Source organism: Podarcis tiliguerta, assembly GCF_965153285.1.
Source record: "Podarcis tiliguerta genome assembly, chromosome: 2".
Taxonomy (NCBI): domain Eukaryota; kingdom Metazoa; phylum Chordata; class Lepidosauria; order Squamata; family Lacertidae; genus Podarcis; species Podarcis tiliguerta.
In genome coordinates, this window is record NC_139535.1 from 14,356,759 (window position 1) to 14,383,745 (window position 26,987).

The window sequence follows — 26,987 nt, forward strand, 5'->3', positions numbered from 1 at the left end:
CAATCACCACAGATGCTAAGATAGCCGCTAAACAAGCAGCTGATTTTAAAAGGATTTTATAGCCGGTTTTAGTAACTTGTTGAAATCCTCTTGCAATTTTCCAGTATATTTGATAAAGTGATTTGCAAGCTTGTTATGTGTCAGCTACTGTATAAATATTGTCTAATGTTCAGAGCGCCAGTGGCAAGGCGACTGCCCTGATAAGCATATCAGAAAATAAAGGATAATGGAATCAGAGAATGGTAGAGTTAGAAGGGACCCCAAACTCTCTGCAATAAACCATCCGTGACTGATGGTCACTTAAAGGTAAAAGGACCCCTGACCATTAGGTCCAGTCGTGACCGACTCTGGGGTTGTGGCGCTCATCTCCCTTTATTGGCTGAGGGAGCCAGTGTACAGCTTTCAGGTCATGTGACCAGCATGACTAAGCCGCTTCTGGCGAACCAGAGCAGCGCACGGAAACGCCATTTACCTTCCCGCCAGAGCGGTACCTATTTATCTACTTGTACTTTGACGTGCTTTCGAACTGCTAGGTTGGCAGGAGCAGGGACCGAGCAACAGGAGCTCACCCCATCGCGGGGATTCAAACCGCCGACCTTCTGATCGGCAAGCCCTAGGCTCTGTGGTTTAACCCACAGCCCCACCCGCGTCCCTGATGGTCACTTAACTTCTGCTTAAAAAACTTCTAGTGAAGGAGAGTCCACAACCTCCCAAGGGAATCCGTTCCACCATCGAACAGCTCTTGCTGTCAGAAAGCTCTACTACCTGATGTTTAGTCCGAATGGATTTACAAACCTTAAATTGTTTTAGAATTAAAGTGGTATAAGTGAATGAGGCTAGATCAGGGTAGATGTTTGCATACAGGGTATGAAGCCAGAACCTAATTTCTCAGCTGTTGGGAACAGATAAGCACACCGCTGGTGAGGTCACGCCATCCACCCTTGGGTGGAGCAAAATCACCCAGCTCCCCATGCACACAACCCCACCAGGCGAACTTCTGGGACGCTGGAACTAGATTGCTTCGGTTTGGTCTAGTTCCACTCGGCATCCGAAGTGATAAACATCACATGACCCATCCATGTTTCTGTTATCTTGGACTGAAAGGGTCTATGCCCCGTGTTAAGAACCCGAACACTACGAAGGAAGGCTTTTCAAATACCTCCCAAGACGAGGCAACTCAGACCTCCTGCCACTGAACATCTGCCTCCTCTCTTAGGTCTGATTATCCCAACAGTTTTGACAGTGAGAGCCTGGTGAGACAACCTTATATTTGTTTATCTTTTGCTTAGACTGGTACCTTTAGGAATATAGGAAGCGTAGTGCTGATAAGGGTGGCGCTGTGGGTTAAACCACAGAGGCTAGGACTTGCCGATCAGAAGGTCGGCGGTTCGAATCCCCACGACGGGGTGAGCTCCCGTTGCTCGGTCCCTGCTCCTGCCAGCCTAGCAGTTTGAAAGCACGCCAGTGCAAGTAGATAAATAGGCACTACTCCAGCAGGAAGGTAAACGGCATTTCCGTGCACTGCTCTGGTTCACCAGAAGTGGCTTAGTCATGCTGGCCACATGACCCGGAAGCTGTACGCCGGCTCCCTCGGCCAATAAAGCGAGATGAGCGCCGCAACCCCAGAGTCGGCCATGACTGGACCTAATGGTCAGGGGTCCCTTTACCTTTACCTAGTGCTGATAATGCCAAGGTTGCAGGTTTGATCCCCGTATGGGACAGCTGCAAATTCCTGCACTGCAGAGGGGTTGGACTAGATGATCCTCAGGGTTCCTTCAAACTCTGCAATTCTATGATTCTATGATCTAGCCCAGAATTTCCAACACTGACTGGCAGCAGGTCCCCAGGGTCTCTGCCCATCTTCTGTTGTCTGATCCTTCTTAGCATTGATGGAAAACACGTTACTCATGTGTGCAGTGTAGTGCGTAAATGCTTTTTGTTTGTTTTTTTGTTTTGCAAATTTTTAAATTTAGTTTTACATGATGATTATACCCAACAAACAACAATTCCAAAGGAAAACGAAATAAAAAAACAAAAGCTTCTCTCGAAACTTCGGACATCCCTCCCTCAGTTCCATTTCTAAATTTTATTCCTGCATCTCTTACTGTACTATATCTATTATATATCCATAGTGTCCAAAGTTCATGTTACTTTACAAGTGTTATTGTACCTCGGGTTACAGCCGCTTCAGGTTGCGTTTTTTCGGGTTGCGGACTGCCGACACCAGGAAGTACCAGAACGGGCTACATCCAGGTTTTTGTGGTCGCGCATGTGCAGAAGTGCTAAATTGCGCTTTGCACATGCGCAGAAGCACCGAATTGCAACCTGCGCATGCGCAGACGTGGGTTGTGAACGCTGCGGGTTGCGAACGTGCATCCCACACGGATCACGTTCACAACCCGCAGCATTCACTGTATTCCTGTTTACATTGGTCTCTAAGATATGTTATAAAATTATTCCAGTCCTTAATAAAAAATTGGTCTTCCTGTTTTTTGATCGTCCCTGTCATTTTGCCATTTCGGCATAGTTCATCAACTTGGTCTGCCATTCCTCTCTGGTCGGGACTTTGTCTTCTTTCCATCTCTGGGCTAAAAGCATCCTTGCTGCTGTCGTTGCGTGCATAAACAGTGTTTTCTTCTCTTTTGGTAATTCCCTACCTATAATTCCTAATAAAAAAAGCTGCTGGTTTTTTAACAAAAGTCATCTTAAACATTTTTTTCAGTTCATTATATATCATTTCCCAGAACGCTTTTACCACCCCACATGTCCACCACATATGATAAAAGGTAGCTTCTTTCTTTTTACATTTCCAACACGTATTTGAAGCACTTCTATACATTCTTGCTGATTTACTAGGTGTAACAGATACCAGCGGTACATCATTTTCATATAACGTTCTTTCAACATATAGCAAGCTGTAAATTTTAAATCTTCTTTCAATAACTTTTCCCATGATAAAGACTGTACAGTGGTACCTCGGGTTACGAACGCTTCAAGTGACATTTTTTTGGGTTATGAACGATTGTAACCCAGAAGTAAGTTTCCTGAGCTCTCAGAGGCCTTGCCGCTGCCTGGAGCCAAGCCCGGACATCCGTGGGGCCTATGGAGCTCTTGGAGGCCTCTGCGAATGCGAATGACTGTGCCATTCATATTTAGGCGCCTTTATTATGCACGGCTACTCGGACCTGTCTCCTCTCCCAAGCTGCTCCATGGAGCACAATTCTCCTCTCTTGCTACATTAAAAAAAACCACAAAACCCTTTTCCTTGGGCATTGAGACACAGAGCCCGATCACCGACAGCTCATGGGGAGGAGACATAGCTGTCAATTTACAGATTTGAAAATAAGAGACCAGCAGCCTCAAAAATAAGGGATCAGCAGCCAAAATAGGGGATTTGGGCTTAGCTTATACAGAAATCCGGCACTGATGGAGCCCTGCTGCTTTGGCTGCGACTGACTGTGTTTTGCAGGGGGTTGGACTAGATGATCCTAAGGGTCTACAACTCCGACTAAAGAAGAGTGGCAGACAAAACTGATGAACAACGTCGAGATGGCAAAGCTTACAGGCAGAATTAGAAACCGGAAGAGGACCTCTTTAATAAAGAATGGGGAAAGTTTATAATTTATTTGAAAAGCTATTGTAAAGAGTTACATACATTGGTAGGATTGACAGAAAACTTGCAGTAAAAATTTGAAGTACGGATGGACAAATGATTTATAAAAATAGAGTTATGAAAGGGATGCAGAGGGGGAAATCACTACATTAAGATGCTGCACTGGTTGGAGGGTATGCTAAGCAGAACGTCGGGGCTGCCGTCGTCCTGGGGCGAGGAGTTCCATCGGCCCTTCCCCGCCCGAGAGAGAGAGACTCTTACTCACGACACCCGTAAGCCCAGCATGAGGCGGTTGCGGCGCTGCGGCGGTCGCTGAAGCGCCACCCTTCTGCGTCCCTCCCCAGCCCCTCCTCTTCCTCCTCCCTCAGGCCGCCTCCTCAGCCACCGCCACTGCTGCCTCTGGCTTCCCCTGGCAGCGCAGTGGAAGTCTTGCAAGAGAGGGGCTGCCTGCCCGCCTGCCCGCCTGCCGCCACCCGTCTCCTCACGACGCGCCCCTGAGGGGGAAAAGAGAGAGACAGAGATGCGGCAGCTTGTGCGCGCGCGTTCTCTCACTCTCTCAAGGCGGAGGACCCCGAGCCGCTGCTTCCCTCCCGAGCCGGGCGAGCATGAAACCTGGGAAATTTAAGGGACATCATCAATAAGGGACAGCAGCGGGAAACGGCACTGGGATAAGGGAGTTTCCCGCCAAATAAGGGACGGTTGACAGCTATGGGAAGAGACCCTGTTTACCAAGGATCTCTTGTCTACGTGACCGCAGTAGCCCGACCATCCGTCAGGCATTGCTTTCTGGTTTTACTTGAAGTTCAACTTTGTGTTTTTTCACTTGCAAATACGAAGTGAGAGCCCTAAAATGAAATGTTTCCGGTTTGGCAGATGCCTCCTGGCCTTTTGCTGACTCCTGCAGGGGGCGCTGTTGCGCAGGTTGAAACGCTGAGTTGCCCATTTCCGAAAGTCCTTTTATTTTTTTTACATGCAAAAAAGGAGCTTAGTAGAATCAGAATCAGAAGAATCTTTATTTGCATCAGCCACTAGCCATAGCAATGAAATGAAAGGTACTGAAGATAGAGGTAAAAACTTAACTATAGAAAATACATTTTGGGGGTTTGCATCAATAATCAAATACTGTAACAGATCTTATTTTAATTGCCCCTGCTTAGTAGTGATCATCTATGACGAACCCCTATTTTCTTGCGACAGACCCATGATTCCTAGGCATGCGACAAGCGGAAGCACGGATGAGCAAGTTGTGCTCTGCGCCAATTCTTCCTGCCCCAGGGATCTTGACCGAGAAGGCGGATTCCTGGGCTAAGGGCTAGGAAGCTTCCTCTGTTGCAGCAATGGCGAGCTGTTTGTTTTCGGTTTCTTCCCTGCACAGAAGTCTTCCCCTCCCTCTACAAAAGGGAGCATGTCACCAGTTTGCACCCTTCTGTTGCTCACACCCCGCTGGGACTGAGCGCACCTCAAAAGCAGGGCACACCCAACTCTCGCCATCACCCTCTTGGCAGGGGTGAAGGGTGCCCTCTTTTGAAAACATGGATGATGAAGAAGAAGCAGCAGCGAAATTGTGCCCAGGCTGGGGGCAAGGAGCAGGCTAGAAGAAGCAAAGATCACCAGTGCCGAAGCAATGATTCTTCAACATCAACTTCGTTGGACTGGTCATGTTGTGCGGATGCCTGATGATCGTTTTCCAAAGCAACTACTCTATTCCGAACTTAAAAATCGAAAGCATAATGCTGGTGGCCAACAAAAGAGATTTAAAGACTCTCTCAAGGCAAATCTAAAAAAATGTAGTATAAACACTGACACCTGGGAAACACTGGCCTGCGAGCGCTCCAGTTGGAGAACAGCCTTTACCAAAGGTGTCAAGGGCTTTGAAGGCACTCGAACTCAGGACTCAAGGGAAAAACGTGCTAAGAGGAAAGCACGCTTGGCAAATCCACACCGTGATCAACTCCCGCCCGGAAACCTATGTCCCCACTGTGGAAGGACGTGTGAATCCAGAATTGGCCTCCACAGTCACTTACGGACTCATCATTAAAACCGTGTTTATGGAAGACAATCTTACTCGGCTACGAGTGATTACCAAAGAAAAAGATGTATGTATGTATGCATTGCCTCTATATCCCAGCTTTTTCTCTAAGGAGCTCCAGGTTTTAATTCCTACAACAACCTTGTGAAGTAGGTTAGTCTGAGAAGCGAAGGTTGGCCCAAGGTCACCCGGAGAGCTTCATGGCCAGCCTCCAACATTTCACCCTCCAACATTTCTCCAATGAAGAGAGGGATGTCCAAGCTAAAAGCAGGACATTCCGGGATCAAATCAGAAACTGGGACGGCTTCTGTAAATTCCAAGTCCCTGGAATTGTTAAAACTGTGTTTATGGAAGACAATCTTACTCGACCACAAGTGTTCACCAAAGAAGAAGCAGGCAGGCAGGGTGGGGTGGATAATATGTGTGTGGGGGGGGATTTTAATTATTTCATTTCATTTCTATAACGATTGATAGTTTTTTTTTAATCCTCAAAGCGATTACTCCTCAGAGAATAACAATACATACTGGTACATCAGGATTTTTAGAGAGAGAGAGAGAGAGAGAGAGAGAGAGGGAGAGGGAGAGAGAGAGAGGTCTTGCACAATATCTCTTCACTCCTTGGCAAATATAAAAAATCTTACGCAAAACTTCAGTTTTTAAAATATTTGTTAAAACTGGAAATTAATATTCCTCCCCCTTTTTAACAACAACAAAAGCTAAAGCCTTATTTTGCCCATTGAGAAATAAGGCATGCTTACAGGGACTCTGTTGTAATTTATCACCATGCCAGAAAAATAATTTGGCTGCTTACTTTCTTTCCTAGGAGTACATGAGCCAGAGCATGAAAAAAAAAAGAGGTTGCATCCCATATTGCCTCAGGAATTTTTGTGGTAAACAGAAGCTGTTGGAAATAATGAGAGCTCATATTTTAAAATAAATGTAGATAATAATCAAGCTATGATCTGCAAGCTTGTGTTGCGTGAGATAAGCCAACCCTATTAGCAGTGGTCTTTTCTAGAACCTTCCACACTAACCCAGTGCTGACTAACCCAGCCTTTCTCTATCTTGAGTTTCGGATATTGTTGAACTACAACGCCCATCACCCCTGACCGCTGTTCCCACCAGCTAAGGATGATGGGAGTTGTAGTCTAACAACATTCAGAGACCCAAGTTTGGGAAACCCAACTTGACAGCAGTCTTTCCATCAGGCCAAAGCTAGGCCTCTCAGCTGTTCTGAGAGAGTGGCTCCATTTAGTTTCTCCTCTTGCCAAATTCTCCATCCCATCATTATTAAGAATGTGATTATGTGTAAGAACCGGTGCCAGAGCTTGCTTGCTTTCCTCTTCCCTCCCTGCTTCTTTTTCCTTTTGTGCCACAACTTTTCGACTGGCCCTCTTATGCTAGCTGCTCTTGGAACCTCTCTGGCCAGTGAGCAGGACGAAAACATCTTTAAATAAACACATAACCTTTAACTGCAGTGGTTAGATTCTTCCTCTGAAGCCCCCAAGTCTTAATGTATGAAACCGTTGTAAGTCTTGCCTTTATTAGTTCATAACTGTTGCAACACTGGTCATGAATAAAACTGGCTACAGCTCGTGGCTGGTGGGGAGAGATTAACCATGATCCCATCTTTGGACAACACATTAAGCCAAGCTCAGCACAGTGCAGGAGTAAAATAGACCACGGAAGTACAAGCTATAGGCCTGTTATGTTTGTGTAGTGCCAATAAGCTACAGTTTAGTTTACCGTGACATACGAGCCAGGTCACTGAACAAATACTGGCAGCAGCAAAATGATTTTGTGGACCTTCGAAATCCAGAGTGTGTGTGTCAAATACCAGCCAACAACTTTGGATAGTTCTGCAAATCGGCCAAATTCTGCAAGAAACTTAAGCTCTCTTCTGCAAGGGAGATTATTCTGCAATTCAGCATTCCCTCTTCTTCGGCAGAGGGAATTACGCTTGCAGCTTCATGAAACGCAAGGCATAAGCGCTCGAATGCCAAATATCTGTCACAGTCTGGAGGCACCAACTGCCCAGAAGGGAACTGGAACACGCATACATGCCAAAAGACCCAGGAACCAGAACGGCGGTGAATAAAAATGCATTCCGGTTTTCATACTACCGTTATTTCGAGGAGCCCTGTTGCGTACTGACTCAGGGGATTCAGGTTTGTAATTTCAGAACCTTTGGAGCTGGGCGGACCTGACCTGTTTACTGCCCAGGGTTTGAAATGGTTCCAATAAATGTTCCCTCCTTCCACATGGGTCACTGTGGGTCACACTTGCGCCTGTCGCTCCAAAAACCCCCTCGGCCTCCTTAGTGTTGACATCCCTCTGTTATTTAATGTCTGCTGGCCTTGGCAAAACCAAGCTGGGCCCGATTTAGCCTGCTCAGCTCCCTCCCAGGACCAGGGCAGAGCTGAGCTCCCCTTTCAGTGAGTTGCAGGTTTCCTTGGGAGCTGTCAGAACTGACCAAATCTCCTTGCCCTGAGAAAGTGTCACGAGAAGGCCTGAGGTTAGGGTGGAAAAATTGGATTCAGCCAGGAGCTCACCTTTGCCCCCTAAACTGGTTTGAGAGGAACTCGAGACGGTGACATTCCAGGTACGTCACCAAGAATTTGTAAAGGCTTGGTGTGTGAAGGACAGCTAAAAGTAACAGTGGAGCGCTCTCCCTGAGGAGGTTGTGGGGTCTCCTTCCTTGGAGATTTCTAAGCAGAGGTTGGATGACCGTCCGTGAAGATTCAAAAGCTCACCTTGCAGTTTTCTTCATTGCCATTTTTCTGACGCAGTGGCGTAGCGTGGGTTGTCAGCACCCGGGGCAAGGCAAGTAATTTGCACCCCCTAACCTGGGGCAAGGCAAGTAATTTGTGCCCCCCCCGCTGCACTGTCCCTCCCCCAGATAGTCCCTCGCTCTCTCTCTGCACCGCACCGCATGCCTGGCACCCTCCCCTCCACAATGGGCGGCGACCCGGCGGCTCGGCTCGGATTCGCACAGCCAGCACTGCAGTGAGAGAGAGTGAGTGAGCCAGGTAGGGGCAGAGAGCTGCGAGTGCGAGCGCGCCCCCCCCCAGATGTTGCGCCCGGTGCAGCTGCCCCCCCCTGCACCCCCACGCTACGCCACTGTTCTGACGGAGAAGATGTTATATGAAATGTATTAGATTAACTGTGTATCATTCTTCTAGATATTGAGCTATTGCGATTAATAGAAAATTGGCTCATTTTTTACTTTTTCACAATAGCGGCACTTCCTCTGACACACAGCCAGATTAATTAAAGTGCAGCAATCACTTCTGAGACCTCACTCTGTTGTTCTTTCCTTACTGATCTTTTTTCCACCTCAGCCTCCCTGTTTTTCATGATGGGGTTGGTCGCATCTACTTTATAATTTTTATGCCGGTGTCCTAACCACTGCGGGGTCCATTGGGGTCAGCAGATAGGTCATTGCGACCCATCTGAGTTTATGACCGCCCACCACACCCTGAGAGATATTCAGGGCAGCTGCAATGAAATGGACTGTTGAGGGCATTCCTTTTGGGGAGAGGCAATGGATGGGTTGTGCTTCCCACCCAGGATCCAGCCAACCACCTTATTAGGGGTTCGGCAAATAGCTAGCTGGCTAGCAGGAAGGTAGCCATCCCTTATAGTCCCTGCTTCTTGACCTCTGCTTGAGTCCAGTCTGGAATGAGCTCTTCTGCAGGAATCTGGGTATAGTGTAACTGGGTCATTTCTGCTCTCTGTGTGAGTATCTGTGGAGGGGACGCTTTGGGGTGTTTATGTAAATGGGTTGGGACTTAAGAACACAATGTGCTGGATATAAAGCCAGAGATTTCTCCATCTAGCCTAATATTGTGGGTCTCCAGCAGAAATCTGTCACTTCACTTGCTCTCAGATCCCTTTTAACGTAAGGTGAAGACTGAAATTGCAAAGCAAGTGATCTACCCCAGAGCTGTGGTTCCCACACCTGAAAACTGCAGGATCTCTCCCCTGAACTCCTCTTCCACCAGAGCTTGAACTGACCAGCTTCTGTTCCTACTGCTCACCCTCGACTGAAAAGACTCTTGACGCAGGAGCAGCCAGAGTGGTGCCTTCCAGATTCCTTGTCCATTGCTCATTCTGGCTGTGGCTAATGCAAGCTGGACGCGGGTGGCGCTGTGGTCTAAACCACTGAGCCTCTTGGGCTTGCCGATTGGAAAGTCGGTGGTTCGAATCCCCTTTATGAAGTGAGCTCCCGTTGCTCTGTCCCAGCTCCTGCCAACCTAGCAGTTCGAAAGCACGCCAGTGCAAGTAGATAAATAGGTACCACTGTGGCGGGAAGGTAAATGGCATTTCCGGGAGCTCTGGTTTCCGTCACGGTGTTCTGTTGTGCCAGAAGTTTAGGCATGCTGGCCACATGATCCGGAAAGCTGCCTGTGAACAAACGCCGGCTCCCTCAGCCTGAAAGCGAGATGAGCGCCACAACCCTATAGTCGCCTTTGACTGGACTTAACTGTCCAGGGGCCCTTTACCTTTTACCTTAATGCAAGCTGTAGTCCAAAAACATCTTGGCTACTCATGCTGCAACACAACCAGTTTACAGTTATGCTCCTTACTAGACATGTAAGAATTTTCTTCTTCTCTTCTTTCTAGCCAGAGTGATGGATGCACACTCTCTAATATGTCAAAGTGGGGAAAGGGTTTGTTCGATCTGCTTGAAGCCTTGCCAAGGCCCAGCCATGCAACCCTGCGGGCACAGCGTTTGCCAGTCGTGCTCCAACCGATCCTGGGTGGATGAACTAAAGGAGAAAGTCACCTGCCCTGGATGCAGAGAAATCTTTCTGAGAAAAAATCCAGCCTCTTACGAACCTCTTGGGAAAACAGAAGAGGCCACCCGGCTGACCACAGTGGATGAAACAAAACAGTCAGCTCAGAGTATCTGTGAGATACACAAGGAAATATTAAATCTTTTCTGTGTTGAGGATCAAGCCCCACTCTGTTCAGTCTGCAGAAAATCCTGGGGTCATTCATCACACACCGTGATTCCCAGATGGGAGGACAGTTTTCCAAGATCAAAGCCTTCCGATTCTGGCATTACAGGATACTCAAACACAGCAACTTGCGTCAAAGGAAACGGTAAAGAAATGTAGCATTTTCTGATGATAAGTGCATGGCTTGTGATATCCTGAAGCAAACGTTATGGGAATTATTAGATAAATGTCTGGAAGTAAAACCACAGGTTTATCCTCACGCCGTTTAATGGTTCCATGTCCTGTCAAGGGGAGGGAGATATACCAGGGCAGCTTTGCAGAACTGGTATCTTTTGAGGTGGAGGTGGGGATTCAACTCTGCATGCATAGCTCTTCAAAGGCTTGCAGCACAAAAACGGGAAAAATAAGTCGACAGTGAAAGAATAGCTCACAAAAATCTGGAAGGTAGCAACAATGTACAGGCTTCCGGAATTGATTAGAGCGAGTGAAGGCAGACAAGAAAGAGAACATTTTAAAGATAAATGGAAACCATACATTGGATTTAGAACAGGCATAGGGAAACTCGGCCCTCCAGATGTTTTGGGACTACAATTCCCATCATCCCTGGCCACTGGTCCTGTTAGCTAGGGATCATGGGAGTTGTAGTCCCAAAGCATCTGGAGGGCCGAGTTTCCCTATACCTGATTTAGAACATATATATGCATGAATGTGGTAGTTTTTCCTATGTAGTAAAATGCTAAATATAGTATAATTATGGTGGTGCTCTCCCCCCCCCCAAAAAAAAATAAGAACGAAAAATTGAAATAATCCAGGGATTCCCAAACTATGGCCCACGGACCACTGAGTTTAATTCAGGGGGTTCTGTGGCATGTCTGTGAAGAACAGTGGGGTACAGTAGCTCCATCGTTCTTAGAACCAGGCAGACCACCCAGAAGGTGAGCAGGACAGACCAGAAGCAACAGGGGAGAAGTCACTTAAAAGGGGTGGAGAGGATTAGCAGTGAAGCTGATGGGAGGCTAGAATTAAGATAATAATAATAATAATAATAATAATAATAATAATAATAATAATTTATTATTTATACCCCGCCCATCTGGCTGGGCTTCCCCAGCCACTCTGGGTGGCTTCCAAAAAAATATTAAAATACTGTAATACATCAAACATGAAAAGCTTCCCTAATCAGGGCTGCCTTCAGATGTCTTCTAAAAGTCTGGTAGTTGTTGTTCTCTTTGACATCTGGTGGGAGGGCGTTCCGCAGGGAGGGTGCCACTACACTATTAAGAAGCTTAATCTCGATGCAATTAAATAGTGAATCTAGTACCTAGCACAGTGCATTGCAATTGCTGCAACAGGTTGATGCGAGCCACTAAGACCCTCAGCAATTTTCAAGTGGCCGATGGGGGGAAACACTGGGAGCCATTGCACTAATCAACTTATTGGGGGTGGAGAGGGAGGAAAGGATACTGAATACCCCCCCCTATGATTTCATGCCTTTTGAAAGTGAACTATACTTGTGTATCCCTGAGTGTTGGATCCAGTGGTATAGCATGGGTTGCCGGTGCCCGGGGCCATGTAGAGGGGTGTGAGGAAGGGAAGCAGACAGAGTACGCATGCACATTCAACTGCCTAGCGGCATCAGCGTCACCCAGGAGACCGCTGCTGCAGAGATAAGAAAATAAGAGTAGTTCCAATGTCTGGAGAGATCACTTCCACTTCGCATGGAGAAGCTGTTTTCAACAGAGCCCAGCGATGGAAGCAAGCAGCTGTACTGAGGCAGTACTGGGTGTTGAAATTTCGCACCCCTAATAATTTTGTGCCTGGGTCAACCGCCCCTGTGGCCTCCAATGCTACACCACTGGTTGGATCAGAATGTTGGGATACTGCCAGGGAGACAAAGTCCATCATGACTCCACGTTGTCTCCGGACATCCATCGATCTCCCGTAGACACGCAGTATCAGCAATTAGCGACACGAGCTCCAGAAATAGCTTCCCACATTCCAGAGCCGATGCACACTCTATCAGCAGATAATGCACAGCGAAAGATGCAGTCAGGAGAGCATGATTTACAAGTTTATTCAGCGTTGGTCAGAACAAAGAAAAACATGACTGCCTGCTTCAGAGTTCCGGCAGAGAGAGAGAAACGAAAGCAAAGACACAACATAATCTTCCTGTAAACAGGAAATGCGCAGACTCTGTGACTCACAAAGCCTGCTCCCTTTTAAGGTGGAACGGAAATATCCTAACATCCTAACATCTTGCATGTGACATCTGTTTGGGCATGGAGTCCGATAGCCAGCTTAGGTTCCATGCACAGAAAAAACCTCCTTTCTGGCATATGGTCCCTAGCTGGATCAGTGTGAGCATTTTTTTGTTCCCCAACAGTCAGGGTGAGCAGATACAAAAGCAGTATTAGTTGCAAAGCACAGTCTCCAAGCTCCCTCAGTCACCACCAAAAGTTTAAACGTTGCCCCGTACCTGATCTCACTGCTTACCAGTGAAACCTGGATACATAAGAAAATACGTATCCAGATAAAATGTTTCTGGATATGAATACCGTGGTACCTCGGGTTAAGAACTTAATTCGTTCCGGAGGTCTGTTCTTAACCTGAAACTGTTCTTAACCTGAAGCACCACTTTAGCTAATGGGGCCTCCTGCTGCTGCTGTGCCGCCGGAGCACATTTTCTGTTCTCATCCTGAAGCAAAGTTCTTAACCCGAGGTAATATTTCTGGGATAGCGGAGTCTGTAACCTGAAGCGTATGTAACCCAAGGTACCACTGTACATATCTGGACAAAATGTTTCCAACAGCTGTGGAAGATATGGTCAGAAATCATTGTTGGTTTGTGTTTACCCTTCAAAGGAGAGGTCCTAGGTGGGAATGAGAAGGACAGCACAGATAAGCTCATGCTGATCGAGCCGCACGTTGACTTCAACTTGGAGGAAAACAAGGAAGAAGGTAAAAAGGCTTTGCTAAGAATGTAAGAGCCGCATATCTCAACAATGAGCAATCCTGATTTGCTTGCGGGGTATTTACACATCTTCGTTCGTTCCACACTTTTCATTGCATTGTCTCATTGCTTTCCTAACAACTAAAACTCTGTGTTGTTGTTGTTGTTGTTTTGTATAATTTCCCAACCCAAAAAAGAGAGAAATCAGTGAAATAAGATTATTCTCCCCGGGCCTCTTAAGCAAAATAATAATAATAATAATAATTTTATTATTTGTACCCCGCCCATCTGGCTGGGCCTCCCCAGCCACTCTGGGCGGCCTCCAACAAAGAAGAAAAACACACTAAAATGTCACATATTAAAAACTTCCCTGAACAGGGCTGCCTTCAGATGTCTTCTGAATGTCAGGTAGTTGTTTATCGCTTTGACATCTGATGGGAGGGCGTTCCACAGGGTGGACGCCACTACCGAGATAGTTTTAACCATCAATCATGGTATTGAACAGCTTGATATTTTATTATTGACTCTGCTGCTATGGCAATTGGATATGGGGCTCACGAGATTGTTTTAGCGCTTATTATGATTGGATTTATGTGGCATGGCTGTCTTAGACTCTGCCTGGTGGTGGGGTTCCCGGGGTTTTGGTATTATATTGATTTTATTGTATTTTTAAAGTCGTATTGGTTTAGAATCTGTGTTTGTTGTTGCTTTAGTCATACATCACCTTGGGAGCATATACAGAGCAGAAATTCAAGCACGCAGCAAAAGCAAGCAAGCAAGCAAACAAACAAACAAACCCAAACCCCTAAATAAATAAGCAGAGTGTGTTCCCTTTCTCCACAGACACTCCATCAAACTCCAGGGTCCAAAATTCCATAACATGGATCCTCCTGATACTGTTCATCATCCAGATTGTGGGCTTGGTGACAACCATCTTCGTTTTCACAAGTGAGTAGGAATCAGCCGGGTACCGTCAAAAGATTGGTAGTTGTTGCAGCAACAAGCTCATAAATGATTATATTCGCTTGCTTCACTATAAGCTAATTGGCTTGCTTTGATGTTACCCTTATCTGCGGGACTGGGGTGCTGGGCTCCGAAAAGCCCAGAAAAGGGGAGCTATCTGTAAGATTTGGGTATTTGCCACCTATGACCTCACCTGGGCAGATGTCAGAGACCAGGCTGAGGAGTCCTGCTCTGATGAGGAATGGTGGGAGCCACCCCCTCTTCCCGTTCCTGACCAGGATCCTGAAGCTGCCCAGGAGCAGTGGAGCAGTATAGATTTGGAGCAGTGGTTTGCAGAGGGGCATAGTTCGGAAGACAACAGCTGGGCAGAACGGAGTGGGGAAGAGCTAGGAGAAGAAGAACAGGGAGAGAGAGAATTAACAGACTCCCTTTTGCTGGAAAGTGTCCCAGCGCTCAGTCTAAGGTCAAGGAGAGCAGATAAGGTAGCTATGCAGAAGGCCAAATGTTTGCAAGATCAGGTTGCCAGATGAGGAAGTGATGGGGGTGGCTGTTAGGATATTTCCGTTCCACCTTAAAAGGGAGCAGGCTTTGTGAGTCGCAGAGTCTGCGTATTTCCTGTTCACAGGATGTTTCTGTTGTGTCTAATGTTGATTCTTGTTGTGTTGCACAAACTTTGCTAAGAGGGAAGTGGGTGAAAACCTTAATTGGGGGTATCTTTCCTCCGAGAATGGAATCTTTGTTTTTCTCTATGAACATTAAACATCTCTTTAACTGGTAAGAGACTATTTTCGCTTTGTTCTGCTTATCCACGGCCAAAGGGAGGGAGGAAGCCATTTCCCCAAAGCCTGACAGCAGGTGAAATGATGGGAAGCCCTGGCCAGAGTGACGTGTGCAGCTTTGTGTATACAGAATGTATGAATGTTTGCTTGGGTGCAGACATGCCATCTCCTTGCTGCGGTGCCCATCCTGCGTCTGTAAAGCAGGCTGATTTGCTGTAATTATGCACCTTTCTTTGCTTTTTTAAAAAATTATTTAATCATTTTTTCAATACAGACAGCAACCACAAAAACCACATACAACAAAAACCACAATAACACAATTTAACAATTCAGATTTGAGTACTGATATACTATAACTACACCTTTTTAACAATGTTTCCCCACCTCTCCTCCCCCTACTTCCCACCACTTTCCGCCTTATCTCTTAAGTAATCCTTCCAGATTTCTTCATATTTATCCATTCTTAATTTGCGTCGACATGCAATTCGTTCGTATGTAGCTAGTCTGTCCATATTGTCAATCCATGTGCTCAATGGGATCTTTTTGCAGCTCTTCCCATTCATCAGAACAAGTTTTTTTTGCTTCTAATATAGCACGGTACATCCATTTTTTTGACCCCTTGTAATCTCCCACGTTTCTGGTATATAATTTAGAATTAAATTCAGATCTCCTAAATAACTTTTTTTTTTAATTACTCTTGCTTTAATTACCTCACACCTTGCACCAATGTGAGGTAATTATTTGCCTTTCTTTAATAAAGCACCAGAGCTGATCACTCTGGTGTTGTGGACATCCTTCTTTGGTATCCCTGCACCCTACTGCTGCCAGGATCCCACCTTTCGGACTGCGGTTCAGGACAGCCATATAATGCATTTATATAATGATCAGGTAGAATAGCAACAGGTGCGAGCGAGTACCGTGAGGGGTGGAGTTACATGACAACTGGCCAGTTGCATTGTGGGAGGTGGGGAATCTTTGTGTCTCCTGCCATGCCCCCTGAGTCCCTCGGGAAGCGGACGGGTTTCTATAACAAACAAAACAATGCTGGTTCTCGTCGTCAGAGGCTAAAGCTGAGCTACCAGCCCCTTGTTGCCCATCTGGCTGGATTGTGAACCAAGGGAGCTGCTATCACGTCTTGCAACTGGAAGGGTCCTGGGATGCTGGCCAGCGCCACTGTTCCTCGCTCGGTGCCTCCCTGGCTGTGGTTGGGGACTTGGAGAAACTGGTAAGAGAAGGGGCCTGCTCAGATTGCATGCTTTATCCTTTTTTTTAAGGCTTCTTTTCAGAGCATGCGTCCTGTTAATATGCAGCGGTAGCCAAGGTGGTTCGCTCCAGGTATTGTCTGATTACAACTCCCACTGGCTGGAACTGATGGGAGTTGAAGTCCAGCAAAGTTTGGGAGGCATTTCCTGCATTGCTGTATCCAAACTGGAAGATGTGTCTTCAGTTTTAATGTTTCAACAAGTGGGATGTGATACATAAGTAGCAGTCAAGTGCAACATTCCTTGTTTTCCTAGAGTGGACATGTGAGGGAATGTTCGGTCGAGCCAGTCGGAACTTCCTGTTTCCTCCTGGGCTGGGACATACTTCCTTTGCATGTGACTAGAGGTGGGCGTGACCTTACCTGTCCAGGTAACAAAAGGACAGGGCACGCAGCACCCTCTCTCTCTCCGACTCTCTTTTTTACTTCCTCCATCATTGGAGCAGCTTTCTAGCTAAGGATGCTCTGTTGACTTCCAGCCAACAGAAGACGCCGGGACTATCCCCATATGAGATAGTTCCACATGTATATACTTTGTAACTAAGTCTGCCTTCAGGGATCCAACTGTGAACTGATGATGATGTGAGTAAACTTCTTTTAGTACTTCACACAAGATTGTGACATGTTTATTCGTTTAGGAGGGATACAAAGGGGACTTACCAGGAATATACAATTCAATACTGAATTGTATGATATTGAGAGACTTAAACAAGCCTGCAACCAGCTAGCTGCTGTGCGTTAAAAGGGGAATGTGAAACTCTGCTAAGTATATTATATGAACAATATTAATAAGGATAATATTAATATAAGGATATTAATAAACAATATATCCTCTCCTGCCTCTCTGAACATTCCCACGCATCATTGGCTGAAAACTTCTCTATGTCACCAAACGCAGTAATCTATGATTTTTATCTTTATCAGGGTTTTTTTTAATCATGTGTGTGTAGGCACACATGCACAGACACTCCTATACCGCTTTGATAGTATGAAATCATGGCACTGAAGTATTTTTATCAGTCCAACAAACAAACAACTATGTGAGCTTGGTGCCCAGTGCTCCTGAGATGAAACCTAGCTATTAATCTCTCAACTCTGCTCTGGTTTTCATATAAACGCATAATAGGCATAAATTTGGTAGCTGGCCCAGCACTTAGAAACAAACAAGTTATTTTAAAGTCAGGTCCCTTGGCTATCCTAAATGTACAAAATCCAGCCCTGAAACATACTGAACCCCACCTTCTCTCTCTTTCGGAACCAGAAAGTCGCCATGCAAGACAAAGGCCCCTTTGACCACTGGGTTGGCCTCCTCAGAGAATCAGGAGGGAGCTGGAAATGGACCGATGGGACGGATTTCAACAACCTGTGAGTTCTTCATGCCTGAGCACCCGCAACTGGGCAACTGCTGACATTCCTGCGTTTCAGCGGGTTGGACTAGATGGCCCTTGGGGTCCCTTCCGACTCTACAATTCTGTAATTCTATGAAATGACACCCTTGGGGAGCTTAGCTTAGTCCCCACTGTATATCCATTGCACCATCCGCTAAAGACTCTTGTTCTCTAGACATCATTGGGAATCAGTGGCGTAGCGTGGGGGGTGCAGGGGGGGCCGGCCGCACCGGGCGCAACATCTGGAGGTTAGGGTTAGGGGGCGCAAATCCACGGGATAGGGGGTGCAAATTACTTGCCTTGCCCTGGGTGCTGACAACCCACGCTACACCACTGCTGGGAATTGCACTTGGTGGCGTTCTTGTGCTGTGTCGGTGTCATTTGTTCTGGTGTTGAAATACTTTGGCAGTTTACAGGCTCCTTCGCAAAATCTGTCCAGTCAGCATACATCCTGGTTTGCTTGCTCAATGCTTACTTAGTGGTTAGACTATGGCTAGTCTTGATTGATCAGCTGTTCTGGTTTGTTTACGGTCCAGTTGTACCACAGAGAGCGTTCATCCTGATCTCCTTGCAGGGTGTTTACATGTCTTCCCTTTCATCGTTTGTTCGCCCCACGTTTTTCAGAGCATTTCCTAACCGCAGAAAGCGAGGGGTGTTTTTCCCTGTAATGGATTTGCTGTGCTAGGTTGACATTCAATGCACATGAACTCCAGAAACCTAATATCTGGTGAGTGCTTGAATCCTTCCTGCAAAGTAGTAACAGGCTGGAGGCATTCATAGTGGGTTGTGTAGTTGTTGTTTAGCTTAATAATAATAGTAAAACTAATAATAATAATAATAATACCCCATCATCTAGCTTGTTGTGCTCGCCCCAATCTCTGAATGGCAAGAGGCACCAGTGGTTCCAGGACTTACCCAGGGTTTTGTTTTCTTAGAACAGAGGTCAGTGGGAGCTGTGATGTCAGTCTAGGATATATGTGGTCTAAACCACTGAGCCTCTTGGGCTTGCCGATCAGAGCGTCGGCGGTTCAAATCCCCACCCCCGTTGCTCTGTCCCAGCTCCTGTCAACCTAGCAGTTCAAAAGCACACCAGTGCAAGTAGATAAATAGGTACCGCTGAGGCGGAAAGGGAAACAGCGTTTCCGTGCGCTCTGGTTTCCGTCACAGTGTTCTGGTGCGCCAGAAGCAATTTAGTCATGCTGGCCACATGACCTGGAAAGCTGTCTGTGGACAAATGCCGGCTCCCTCGGCCTGAAAAGTGAGATGAGTGTCACAACCCCATAGTCGCCTTTGACTGGATTTAACAATCCAGGGGTCCTTTAACTTTTTACCTAATATGGTTTTATTGACACATACACACAGCCTGAGCATATGCTGGAGGGGTTCACAGCATTAACACTCTTAGCCAGGGGTAGGCAACCTAAGGCCCAGGGGCCAGATGCGGCCCAAACACCTTTTCAATCCGGCCCCAAGGACAGTCCAGGAATCAGTGTGTTATTACATGAGCAGAATGTGTCCTTTTATTTAAAATGCACCTCTGGGTTATTTGTGGGGCCTGCCTGGTGTTTTTACATGAGCAGAATGTGTCCTTTTACTTAAAATGCATCTCTGGGTTATTTGTGGGGCATAGGAATTCGTTCATTTCCCCCCAAAAAAATATTGTCCGTCCCCCCACATGGTCTGAGGGACGGTGGACCGGCCCACAGCTGAAAAAGGTTGCTGACCCCTGCTCTTAGAAGAGTTTGGATTTGATATCCCGCCTTTCACTCCCTTTAAGGAGTCTCAAAGCGGCTCACATTCTCCTTTCCCTTCCTCCCCCACAACAAACACTTTGTGAGGTGAGTGGGGCTGAGAGACTTCAAGGAAGTGTGACTGGCCCAAGGTCACTTAGCAGCTGCATGTGGAGGAGCAGGGAATCGAACCCGGTTCCCCAGATTACGAGTCCACCGCTCTCAACCACTACACCACACTAGCAGATCCTACTTCTCCATCGGGTCTCCAGGGAAGCCACAAGTGACAGCTTTGAGGCAGGGATGTTTTGCAAGGCAGGGATGTTTTGCCCAATATGGGTCTCAAACACACAACCCTGAGATTCAGAGTCTCACGCTCTACCAACTGAGCTATATACAAGTAAGTCTAATAGTGCATGTTGCTTTGGGCCTATCGGTTGGGAAAGCACACCTGAAATTTTGCAGGCAAACAGCTGTATTGTTTACGTGCCTGTTTCCTCTCCCTTTGCAGTTTTGAAGTGGAAGGAGACGGAGACTGCGCTTTCCTAAGCAAGGGGGTCCTGAACCGTGGAGATTGCTCAGCTGAGAAGAAGTGGCTGTGCAGCTGGAAAGCACAGACCAGAGGCGGATTCCACAGCCCGGCTGGGGGACGTGAAACTTTAAGAGCTGACCCCGTGCCAAAGGACCTTTCCACGCTTTTACCGTGTTCCTAGCTGCCACTCCCTCTGTGTGTGTGTGCAGTGATAAATCAGTCACCAACCCAAGTGACCAAGCTCACATCCTAGAGGGTAGCTTCCCTTTCGGGATTTGAGCACTCGATAAGCGCTTTCTCGTGGCGTTGCTGCTACGAGAGCCCATAGGCTGAAAAACCAGGTGATGCAAGAAAACATCCTAACGTGTTCTGTTTTTAGAAATCTTCTTGTTTCGTTCTTGCAGCTGCAATCTCAAGCATCACTTTCTTGAGAGTTGGTCGCGTTGAACTCAGTGGGGTTTACTTCTGGGTAACTAGGCAGAGGATTGTGTCTCTGTTTTAGTGCGGGCATTCTCTAGTCAGTTTTAAGAATGGCCTGTGATGAAGATGACCGCCTCAGCTTTCCTTTTAGATGAAAACATGGGCAGGTTTGTGATCCCCAGGACAGGTGAAATTCTTCAGCAGAGTGCAACCCAACTCTCAGCCTCTGAAACAAGTGACAAGCGTCGAGCTCCACCAGTTCTAAAACCTTGCGATTCTGAGATCAGTCCGGATGTATTTCGGACCTGACACTCAGTTGCTGAATGCCCAGGTTAGAATTAACACTTTTACAGTTCTGTCATGAGACAGAACGTTGCGTAGTCAAAGTTTTCCAAGCAGGGAATGTTTCTGCCCTCGCTCGTACGGAAACGCTGGTTAGGAAACTACTATTTAGTGCTGCAAGTAAGATATTTATATCACCGTTGGAAGGGAAATCAGTGTGACCTATATAGTAGGAGCATAGAAGAAGACACAATCTGCTGTTCGTTGGTGTGGGACAACCAGTGACATATTTCTGCGACAGCTTTATTGCTTGGTAACCTTTGCTCTGAAAGACGGAGCGTTTCCGAGAAGCAATCCCTGCATGGGCCATGCTGGCGGCCCATGTTCGCTATCATATTTACGCATGTGGCGCATAGCTGGAATACTGCACGTAGATCCAGTATCCATTACGGAGGCTAGCATGACAACACAGCCCTCTGCGAAGCTGTTTGCAGACTCAGCCCGGGGGGGGGGGGCGGAGCTAATAAATGCAGCACTACCAAATGTCAGCACCAATCTTTCTCCCTCTGTGCATGCACGTACGTGTGTGTGTGTGTGTGTGTGTGTGTGCGCGCATTTGTGGTCTGTGTTGACAAGGAAATTATGCTGTTCTTCGGGGCCTCGGTTCTTGAAATTCCTCCTTTTATATCACTGTGAAAGGAGGCCTCTGGGCCCCCTTATGTCATTGCAGGGCCGGCCCTACCATTTGACAATGTGAGTCAGTCAATTCAGGAGGCAGGTGCTGGAGGCCAGGGAAGCAGAGCAAGATGTTGGTGTATATGATGCTCAACCTGCTATGCACCCACCCCAAGAAGCTTGTTTGCTGCCCTCAGGTGGGGGAGGACACTGTCTTATCCCCAACCTGGTCAATTTCTTTACATGCAATGGGAGGAAGATGCAATCTTGTCCTTTGCCTCAGGTGGCAAAACATATTGAGCTGACTGTGTTTGGATGCTCCAGTTCACTTCTGGACCATGCAGGGTGTGTGTGTGTGTGTGTGTGTGTGTGTGTGTGTGTGTGTGCCACCTATGTGTTGTTTTCATAGATGGGTCACTTCCTAGTGAATGTGGCTGTTAACGGTGGCTGAGAGCTAGCGCCACCTCCTGGACTGGATGTATGCAAGCAGGTAGGCAGGCGGAAGCTGGATGAGAGCAGAACCAGGTTGGTTGGGCAGTGCCCCAGTCCCCGTAATGGACCAGCTTCCACTGGCGACATGTTTGCTCATCTTGTACATGTTACCCTCAAGGGAGCACAGGGCACTTGGAGAGGGTGTGTGAGAAGTTTTAGGGAAGTGCTCCTGAGGCCGACGGAGGCTTTCTCTTACCAGCCAGCAACTGGCTAGGCTAAATGCCTTCTAGGAGAGAATCCTCATAGATCCACACTACGTTTGTGGAGGAAAAGATGCTCCCCTCCCACTGCTCCATCAGTCCCTACTGATTTGGGAAGAAGGAGCCCCACTGTCAGGAGGGAGCCGTCAGTAAATCACACTGTTCAAGTTGGAGTTAACTCTTTATTAGCAATAAAGAGTTACGACCTGCACAGACTTGGCGGAGTGTCAGGCCTAATGAACGCAGCAGCTCATCCCTGCTAGGTCTTGCCCCATGGATCAGTTGCCAAGACTGAAAGTCCCCATCTCCCCACAGCTATCTTAAGTTCCCTCCTCTCCAGGGTTTTCTCCCCCAAGTAATCGGAGACTGCGCCTGTGTGAAGCCAACCCCTCCTCCATCCTTTTCATGCCTCTCCTGGTTCTGGGAGGCCAGCGGGGAGGGGAGCTGGTCACAGCAGGAGGGGGAGACACTTGCGGCTCTTCGCCAGCCGGACTCTTCTCTGCTTCTTGGCCTCCGTCCTACTTCAGCTTCTGCCTCTGATTCTGAACTTCTCTCTGCCATAGACTCTCCCAGCTCACTAAGACCTGTTACCTCTTCAGCTTCTGACACCTGCCCTCTGACCAGTAATCTTTGTCCCACTCCCTGTACTCTGAACCTTCCTTCCTTGCTGGTTCCCCAGCTGGTTCTTCCCACCGTTCCTCTGCACCAAACCAGTCCATGACACCCACAAAGAGACTGCTTTGTTCTAATAAAGCCTGAATGTGCATGCACTGAGGAGGTGGCGAGGTTGCCTCGTGTCTTTTCTACCGCTGGATTAGTGCCCCAGTCCACACCTAGTGATTCTGCGCTAGGTAAAGGTAAAGGTAAAGGGACCCCTGAACATTAGGTCCAGTCGTGACCAACTCTGGGGTTGCAGCGCTCATCTCATTTTACTGGCCAAGGGAGCCGGCGTACAGCTTCCGGGTCATGTGGCCAGCATGACTAAGCCGCTTCTGGTGAACCAGAGCAGCGCATGGAAACACTGTTTACCTTCCCGCCGGAGTGGTACCTATTTATCTACTTGCACTTTGACGTGCTTTCAAACTGCTAGGTTGGCAGGAGCAGGGACCGAGCAACTGTCGCAGGGAGCTCACCCTGTCGCAGGGATTCGAATCGCCAGCCTCCTGATTGGCAAGCCCAAGCAGCACAGTGGTTTAACCCACAGTGCAAACGCAAACCCTCATGCAAGAGAGATGGTGAGTTCAGAGCTTGAGGGACATACAGGGAAGTAAGAATCTCTCCAGACTTGAGGTGTGTGTTTGTTGGTGAGTGTGTTTGTGGTTGGCAACATATTATAGATGCAATAATAGTGCTTTTGGGGGGGGAGGGGTGTTTCCACTCCACACTGGATTCTCCACAAACCACGCCACTTTATTTGTTGTCCTGCAACGCTCCACCAATGTTGCTGCATTATATGACGCTTGGTCTTGCCGATCAGAAGGTTGGCGGTTTGAATCCCCGTGACGGGGTGAGCTCCTGTTGCTCTGTCCCAGCTCCTACCAACCTAGCAGTTCGAAAGCACACCAGTGCTAGTAGATAAGTAGGTACCACTCCGGCAGGAAGGTAAATGGTGTTTCTGTGCGCTCTGGTTTCCGTCACGGTCTTCCATGCATCAGAAGCAGTTTAGTCATGCTGGCCGCACGACCTGGAAAGCTGTCTGTGGACAAACGCCGGCTCCCTCGACCTAAAAGCAAGATGATTGCCGCAACCCCATAGTCACCTTTGACTGGAGTTAACCGTCCAGGATTACCATGGGGGGTACTCTTGCACTGTGATGGAACAAAAGCAGAACCAAAAACAAACCCTGGAACATTTGTTGTAGAAACATTACAGGATTTCAGCGGGAAGCTATGGGACATGCCCTGTCCCAACCACCCTGCCTGGAAGCTTTTGCAGGCACACACTTTATTGAAAGTGATATCACGCACATCTGCCCCAGTGCCATCATGAATGCCTCAAACATTTGAGAGCCGCATCTAATTGTATTAAGCCCAAAGGGTACTGTGCAATAACCAAGTTTGGTCAGCAGGTGACAGCACCTACTCACACTGTAGCTCACTGGGTTGTTTCAGCTTGGGCTAATTTACTTTTAAGGTCCGTATAGTAAAAGCTATGGTTTTCCCAGTAGTGATGTATGGAAGTGAGAGCTGGACCATAAAGAAGGCTGATCGCCGAAGAATTGACGCTTTTGAATTCTGGTGCTGGAGGAGACTCTTGAGAGTCCCATGGACTGCAAGAAGATCCTGAAGCTGAGGCTCCAATACTTTGGCCACCTCATGAGAAGAGAAGACTCCCTGGAAAAGACCCTGATGTTGGGAAAGATGGAGGGCACAAGGAGAAGGGGACGACAGAGGACGAGATGGCTAGACAGTGTTCTCGAAGCTACAAACATGAATCTGACCAAACTGCGGGTGGCAGTGGAAGACAGAAGTGCCTGGCGTGCTCTGGTCCATGGGGTCACGAAGAGTCGGACACGACTGAATGACTAAACAACAACAACAACAAAAAATTTACTTTTAAGAAAACCAGTGCTAGAAGCAGCAACAGCAAGGTTTTAAAAAGACTGAATAGAAAGCAGGCCTGCCACAGTTTTTTGTGTCATTTGCTCCCAATGCAAATATAAATAGGACATGTACACAGACCTTCACAAACACACAGCATGAAGATGCAACGAAGAGGAAGCTTTGCCTGTTGAATTTCTGCCTGCCGTGTCACCGTTAAAGTCGCAGGAGCCCAGCTAAGGAGAGAAGGATACCAATTCTAATGCAGATAATGTTTCTGTGGATCATTCGATGCAAAGAAGGGCCATGCTCAAGTACATACAGTGCTTTTTTCTGGGGGGGGGGGGACGCAGGAGTACGCATACCCCTAAACAGTTTGTGAATCTAAGTTTGGCCTCATTGAGGGGCAGTATTTCAATAAGAGTAGGAAAATGACCGTACCCCTAAACATTTTTTTAGGGGGAAAAGCACTGAGTACATATAATACCTGAATGAGTGGGAAATGAATTTTCAGTCATTTTCAGCTAGGGAAAAATGTTTCCCCTGCCTTTGCATGTCAAAACCTATACCTGCCAAAATCCCTCCTCCTAAAAAAACAAAAATGAAAAAACCTGTTACAATTCTGTTTGCAGTCTTCCCTGAAGAAGTTGGCTACTGTGACAAAAGGGGTCTTTGGCCTAATCATGAAGAGCTCTTGTTACACTTTTGAAAAGGACAGGAAGTCTCCCTGGAAGTTGGCGTTGTATACATGCTTCTAGGAGTTCTTGGAAATAATCTGTGGAGGATTAAACCTACATTACCCAGTAGAGAAATGTGAGGCAATGACTCCATCCAGCTTCACAGCCTGTGGGAAAGTGCCTAAAAAGTGCTATACCTAAAAAACCACCCTGGTAAGAAAATATTAGAGTGTAACACACAGTCTGTGCTGCTGGTATAGAATTAAAAGCTGCCATTGGCCGTGGTTCTCTGTGGGCTAATGGAGCAGCACCTCTCCATTTCTGCACCACTGTGGTGATAGTCCTCTTCACCGGGCATATCAGTTAGAAACCAGTTCCATTTAAGATCAGAAGGAGTAATAAGGACCTCCTTCTTTGGAGGTCTTTAAGCAGAGGCTTGACAACCATATGTCAGGAGTGCTCTGATGGTGTTTCCTGCTTGGCAGGGGGTTGGACTCGATGGCCCTTGTGGTCTCTTCCAACTCTATGATTCTATGATTCTATGATTCTAAGGACAGAAACGGAGGCCTTCTGTTAAAAACTGTCCACATTCCTAGAGAGAATCCTATTATTCCGAGAGATGCATACAGATTTATTCCACCAGGGGGAGATCTCTTGCAAACACAGTACAGCGGTACCTTGGTTCTCAAACTCAGTGGCGTAGCGTGGGGGGTGCAGGGGGGGCCGGCCGCACCAGGCGCAACATCTGGGGGTTAGGGTTAGGGGGCGTAAATCCACAGGTTAGGGGGCGCAAATCCACGGGTTAGGGGGCACAAATTACTTGCCTTGCCCCGGGTGCTGACAACCCACACTACGCCACTGCTCAAACTTAATCCATTCCAGAAGTCCGTTCCAAAACCAAGGTGCATTTTCCCATAGAAAGTAATGCAAAATGGATTAATCCGTTCCAGACTTTTAAAAACAACCCTTCAAACAGCAATTTAACATGAATTTTACTATCTAAATCCATAAAATGAAAGCAATAATGTACTGCAGTCATACAATCAATCAGTCGGTAGCTGAACTGGGTTCCACACAGTCACAAAAGCAAAACAAAAAGAGCCACAAAAAGAAAAACGCAAAATAAATAGCAAAAACAGACAGATCTTAGCGTAACACTCAAATCGGAAGCATAACACTCCAAACGGAGCATGTTCGGCTTCCAAAAAAAGTTCACAAACTGGAACAGTTACTTCCGGGTTTGCAGTGTTTGGGTTCCAAGTTAAACAAGGCGTTTGAGAACCAAGGTACCACTATACTGAACTCAATAACATTATGCAAAGCCAGTTAAATAGTTTAAGGGGAAAGTTTCACATGAAGAGCCAACATAATTTTAAAGAGAGTGTGTGTGTGGTTTCTCCTACCAACCCCTCCTTTTTATAACATCTTGCCTGATGAAGAATTCTGCGGAACCTGAACGCTTGTGCAGTCTTTTGCGACAATTTGCCTGCTCG

General features: G+C 47.2%; 1 protein-coding gene and 1 long non-coding RNA gene across 5 annotated transcripts; one reads left to right on the top strand and one right to left on the bottom strand.

Annotated features, from left to right (window-relative positions):
* The first annotated feature begins 978 nt into the window (after window positions 1–978).
* Window positions 979–21,458, top strand: LOC310670733 (C-type lectin domain family 2 member B-like). Of its 4 annotated transcripts, none has more exons than XM_083426448.1 (7): window positions 979–1,253; window positions 10,269–10,751; window positions 13,468–13,563; window positions 14,399–14,503; window positions 16,359–16,522; window positions 17,820–17,923; window positions 20,188–21,458. In XM_083426448.1, exons 2-7 carry the CDS (start codon window positions 10,277–10,279, stop codon window positions 20,387–20,389), a joined length of 1,146 nt encoding a protein of 381 aa, XP_083282574.1. In that variant the 5' UTR covers window positions 979–1,253; window positions 10,269–10,276; the 3' UTR covers window positions 20,390–21,458. The 4 variants fall into 4 exon arrangements, with proteins under 4 accessions (XP_083282574.1, XP_083282573.1, XP_083282575.1 ...); XM_083426447.1 differs by lacking the exon at window positions 979–1,253 and adding an exon at window positions 7,991–8,244; XM_083426449.1 differs by lacking the exon at window positions 979–1,253 and adding an exon at window positions 8,303–8,401 and having other exon boundaries at window positions 10,219–10,751.
* On the bottom strand, window positions 19,521–26,170 carry LOC310671102. Its single transcript, XR_014507783.1, has 5 exons — window positions 26,050–26,170; window positions 24,831–25,900; window positions 24,026–24,402; window positions 19,915–23,181; window positions 19,521–19,677 (listed from the first exon to the last, which is right to left on the bottom strand). It is a non-coding gene; the product is annotated as an uncharacterized lncRNA (long non-coding RNA).
* Window positions 26,171–26,987: the final 817 nt, after the last annotated feature.

What these genes read in the sequence shown, in the direction of transcription:
- LOC310670733 (XM_083426448.1), top strand. Translation starts at nt 10,277, where the DNA reads ATGGATGCACACTCTCTAATATGTCAAAGTGGGGAAAGGGTTTGTTCG. An exon ending in GGAGGAAAACAAGGAAGAAG is followed by an intron (nt 13,564 to 14,398) that starts GTAAAAAGGCTT and finishes CTTTCTCCACAG; the next exon opens with ACACTCCATCAAACTCCAGG. An exon ending in TTGGGGACTTGGAGAAACTG is followed by an intron (nt 16,523 to 17,819) that starts GTAAGAGAAGGG and finishes TTTCGGAACCAG; the next exon opens with AAAGTCGCCATGCAAGACAA.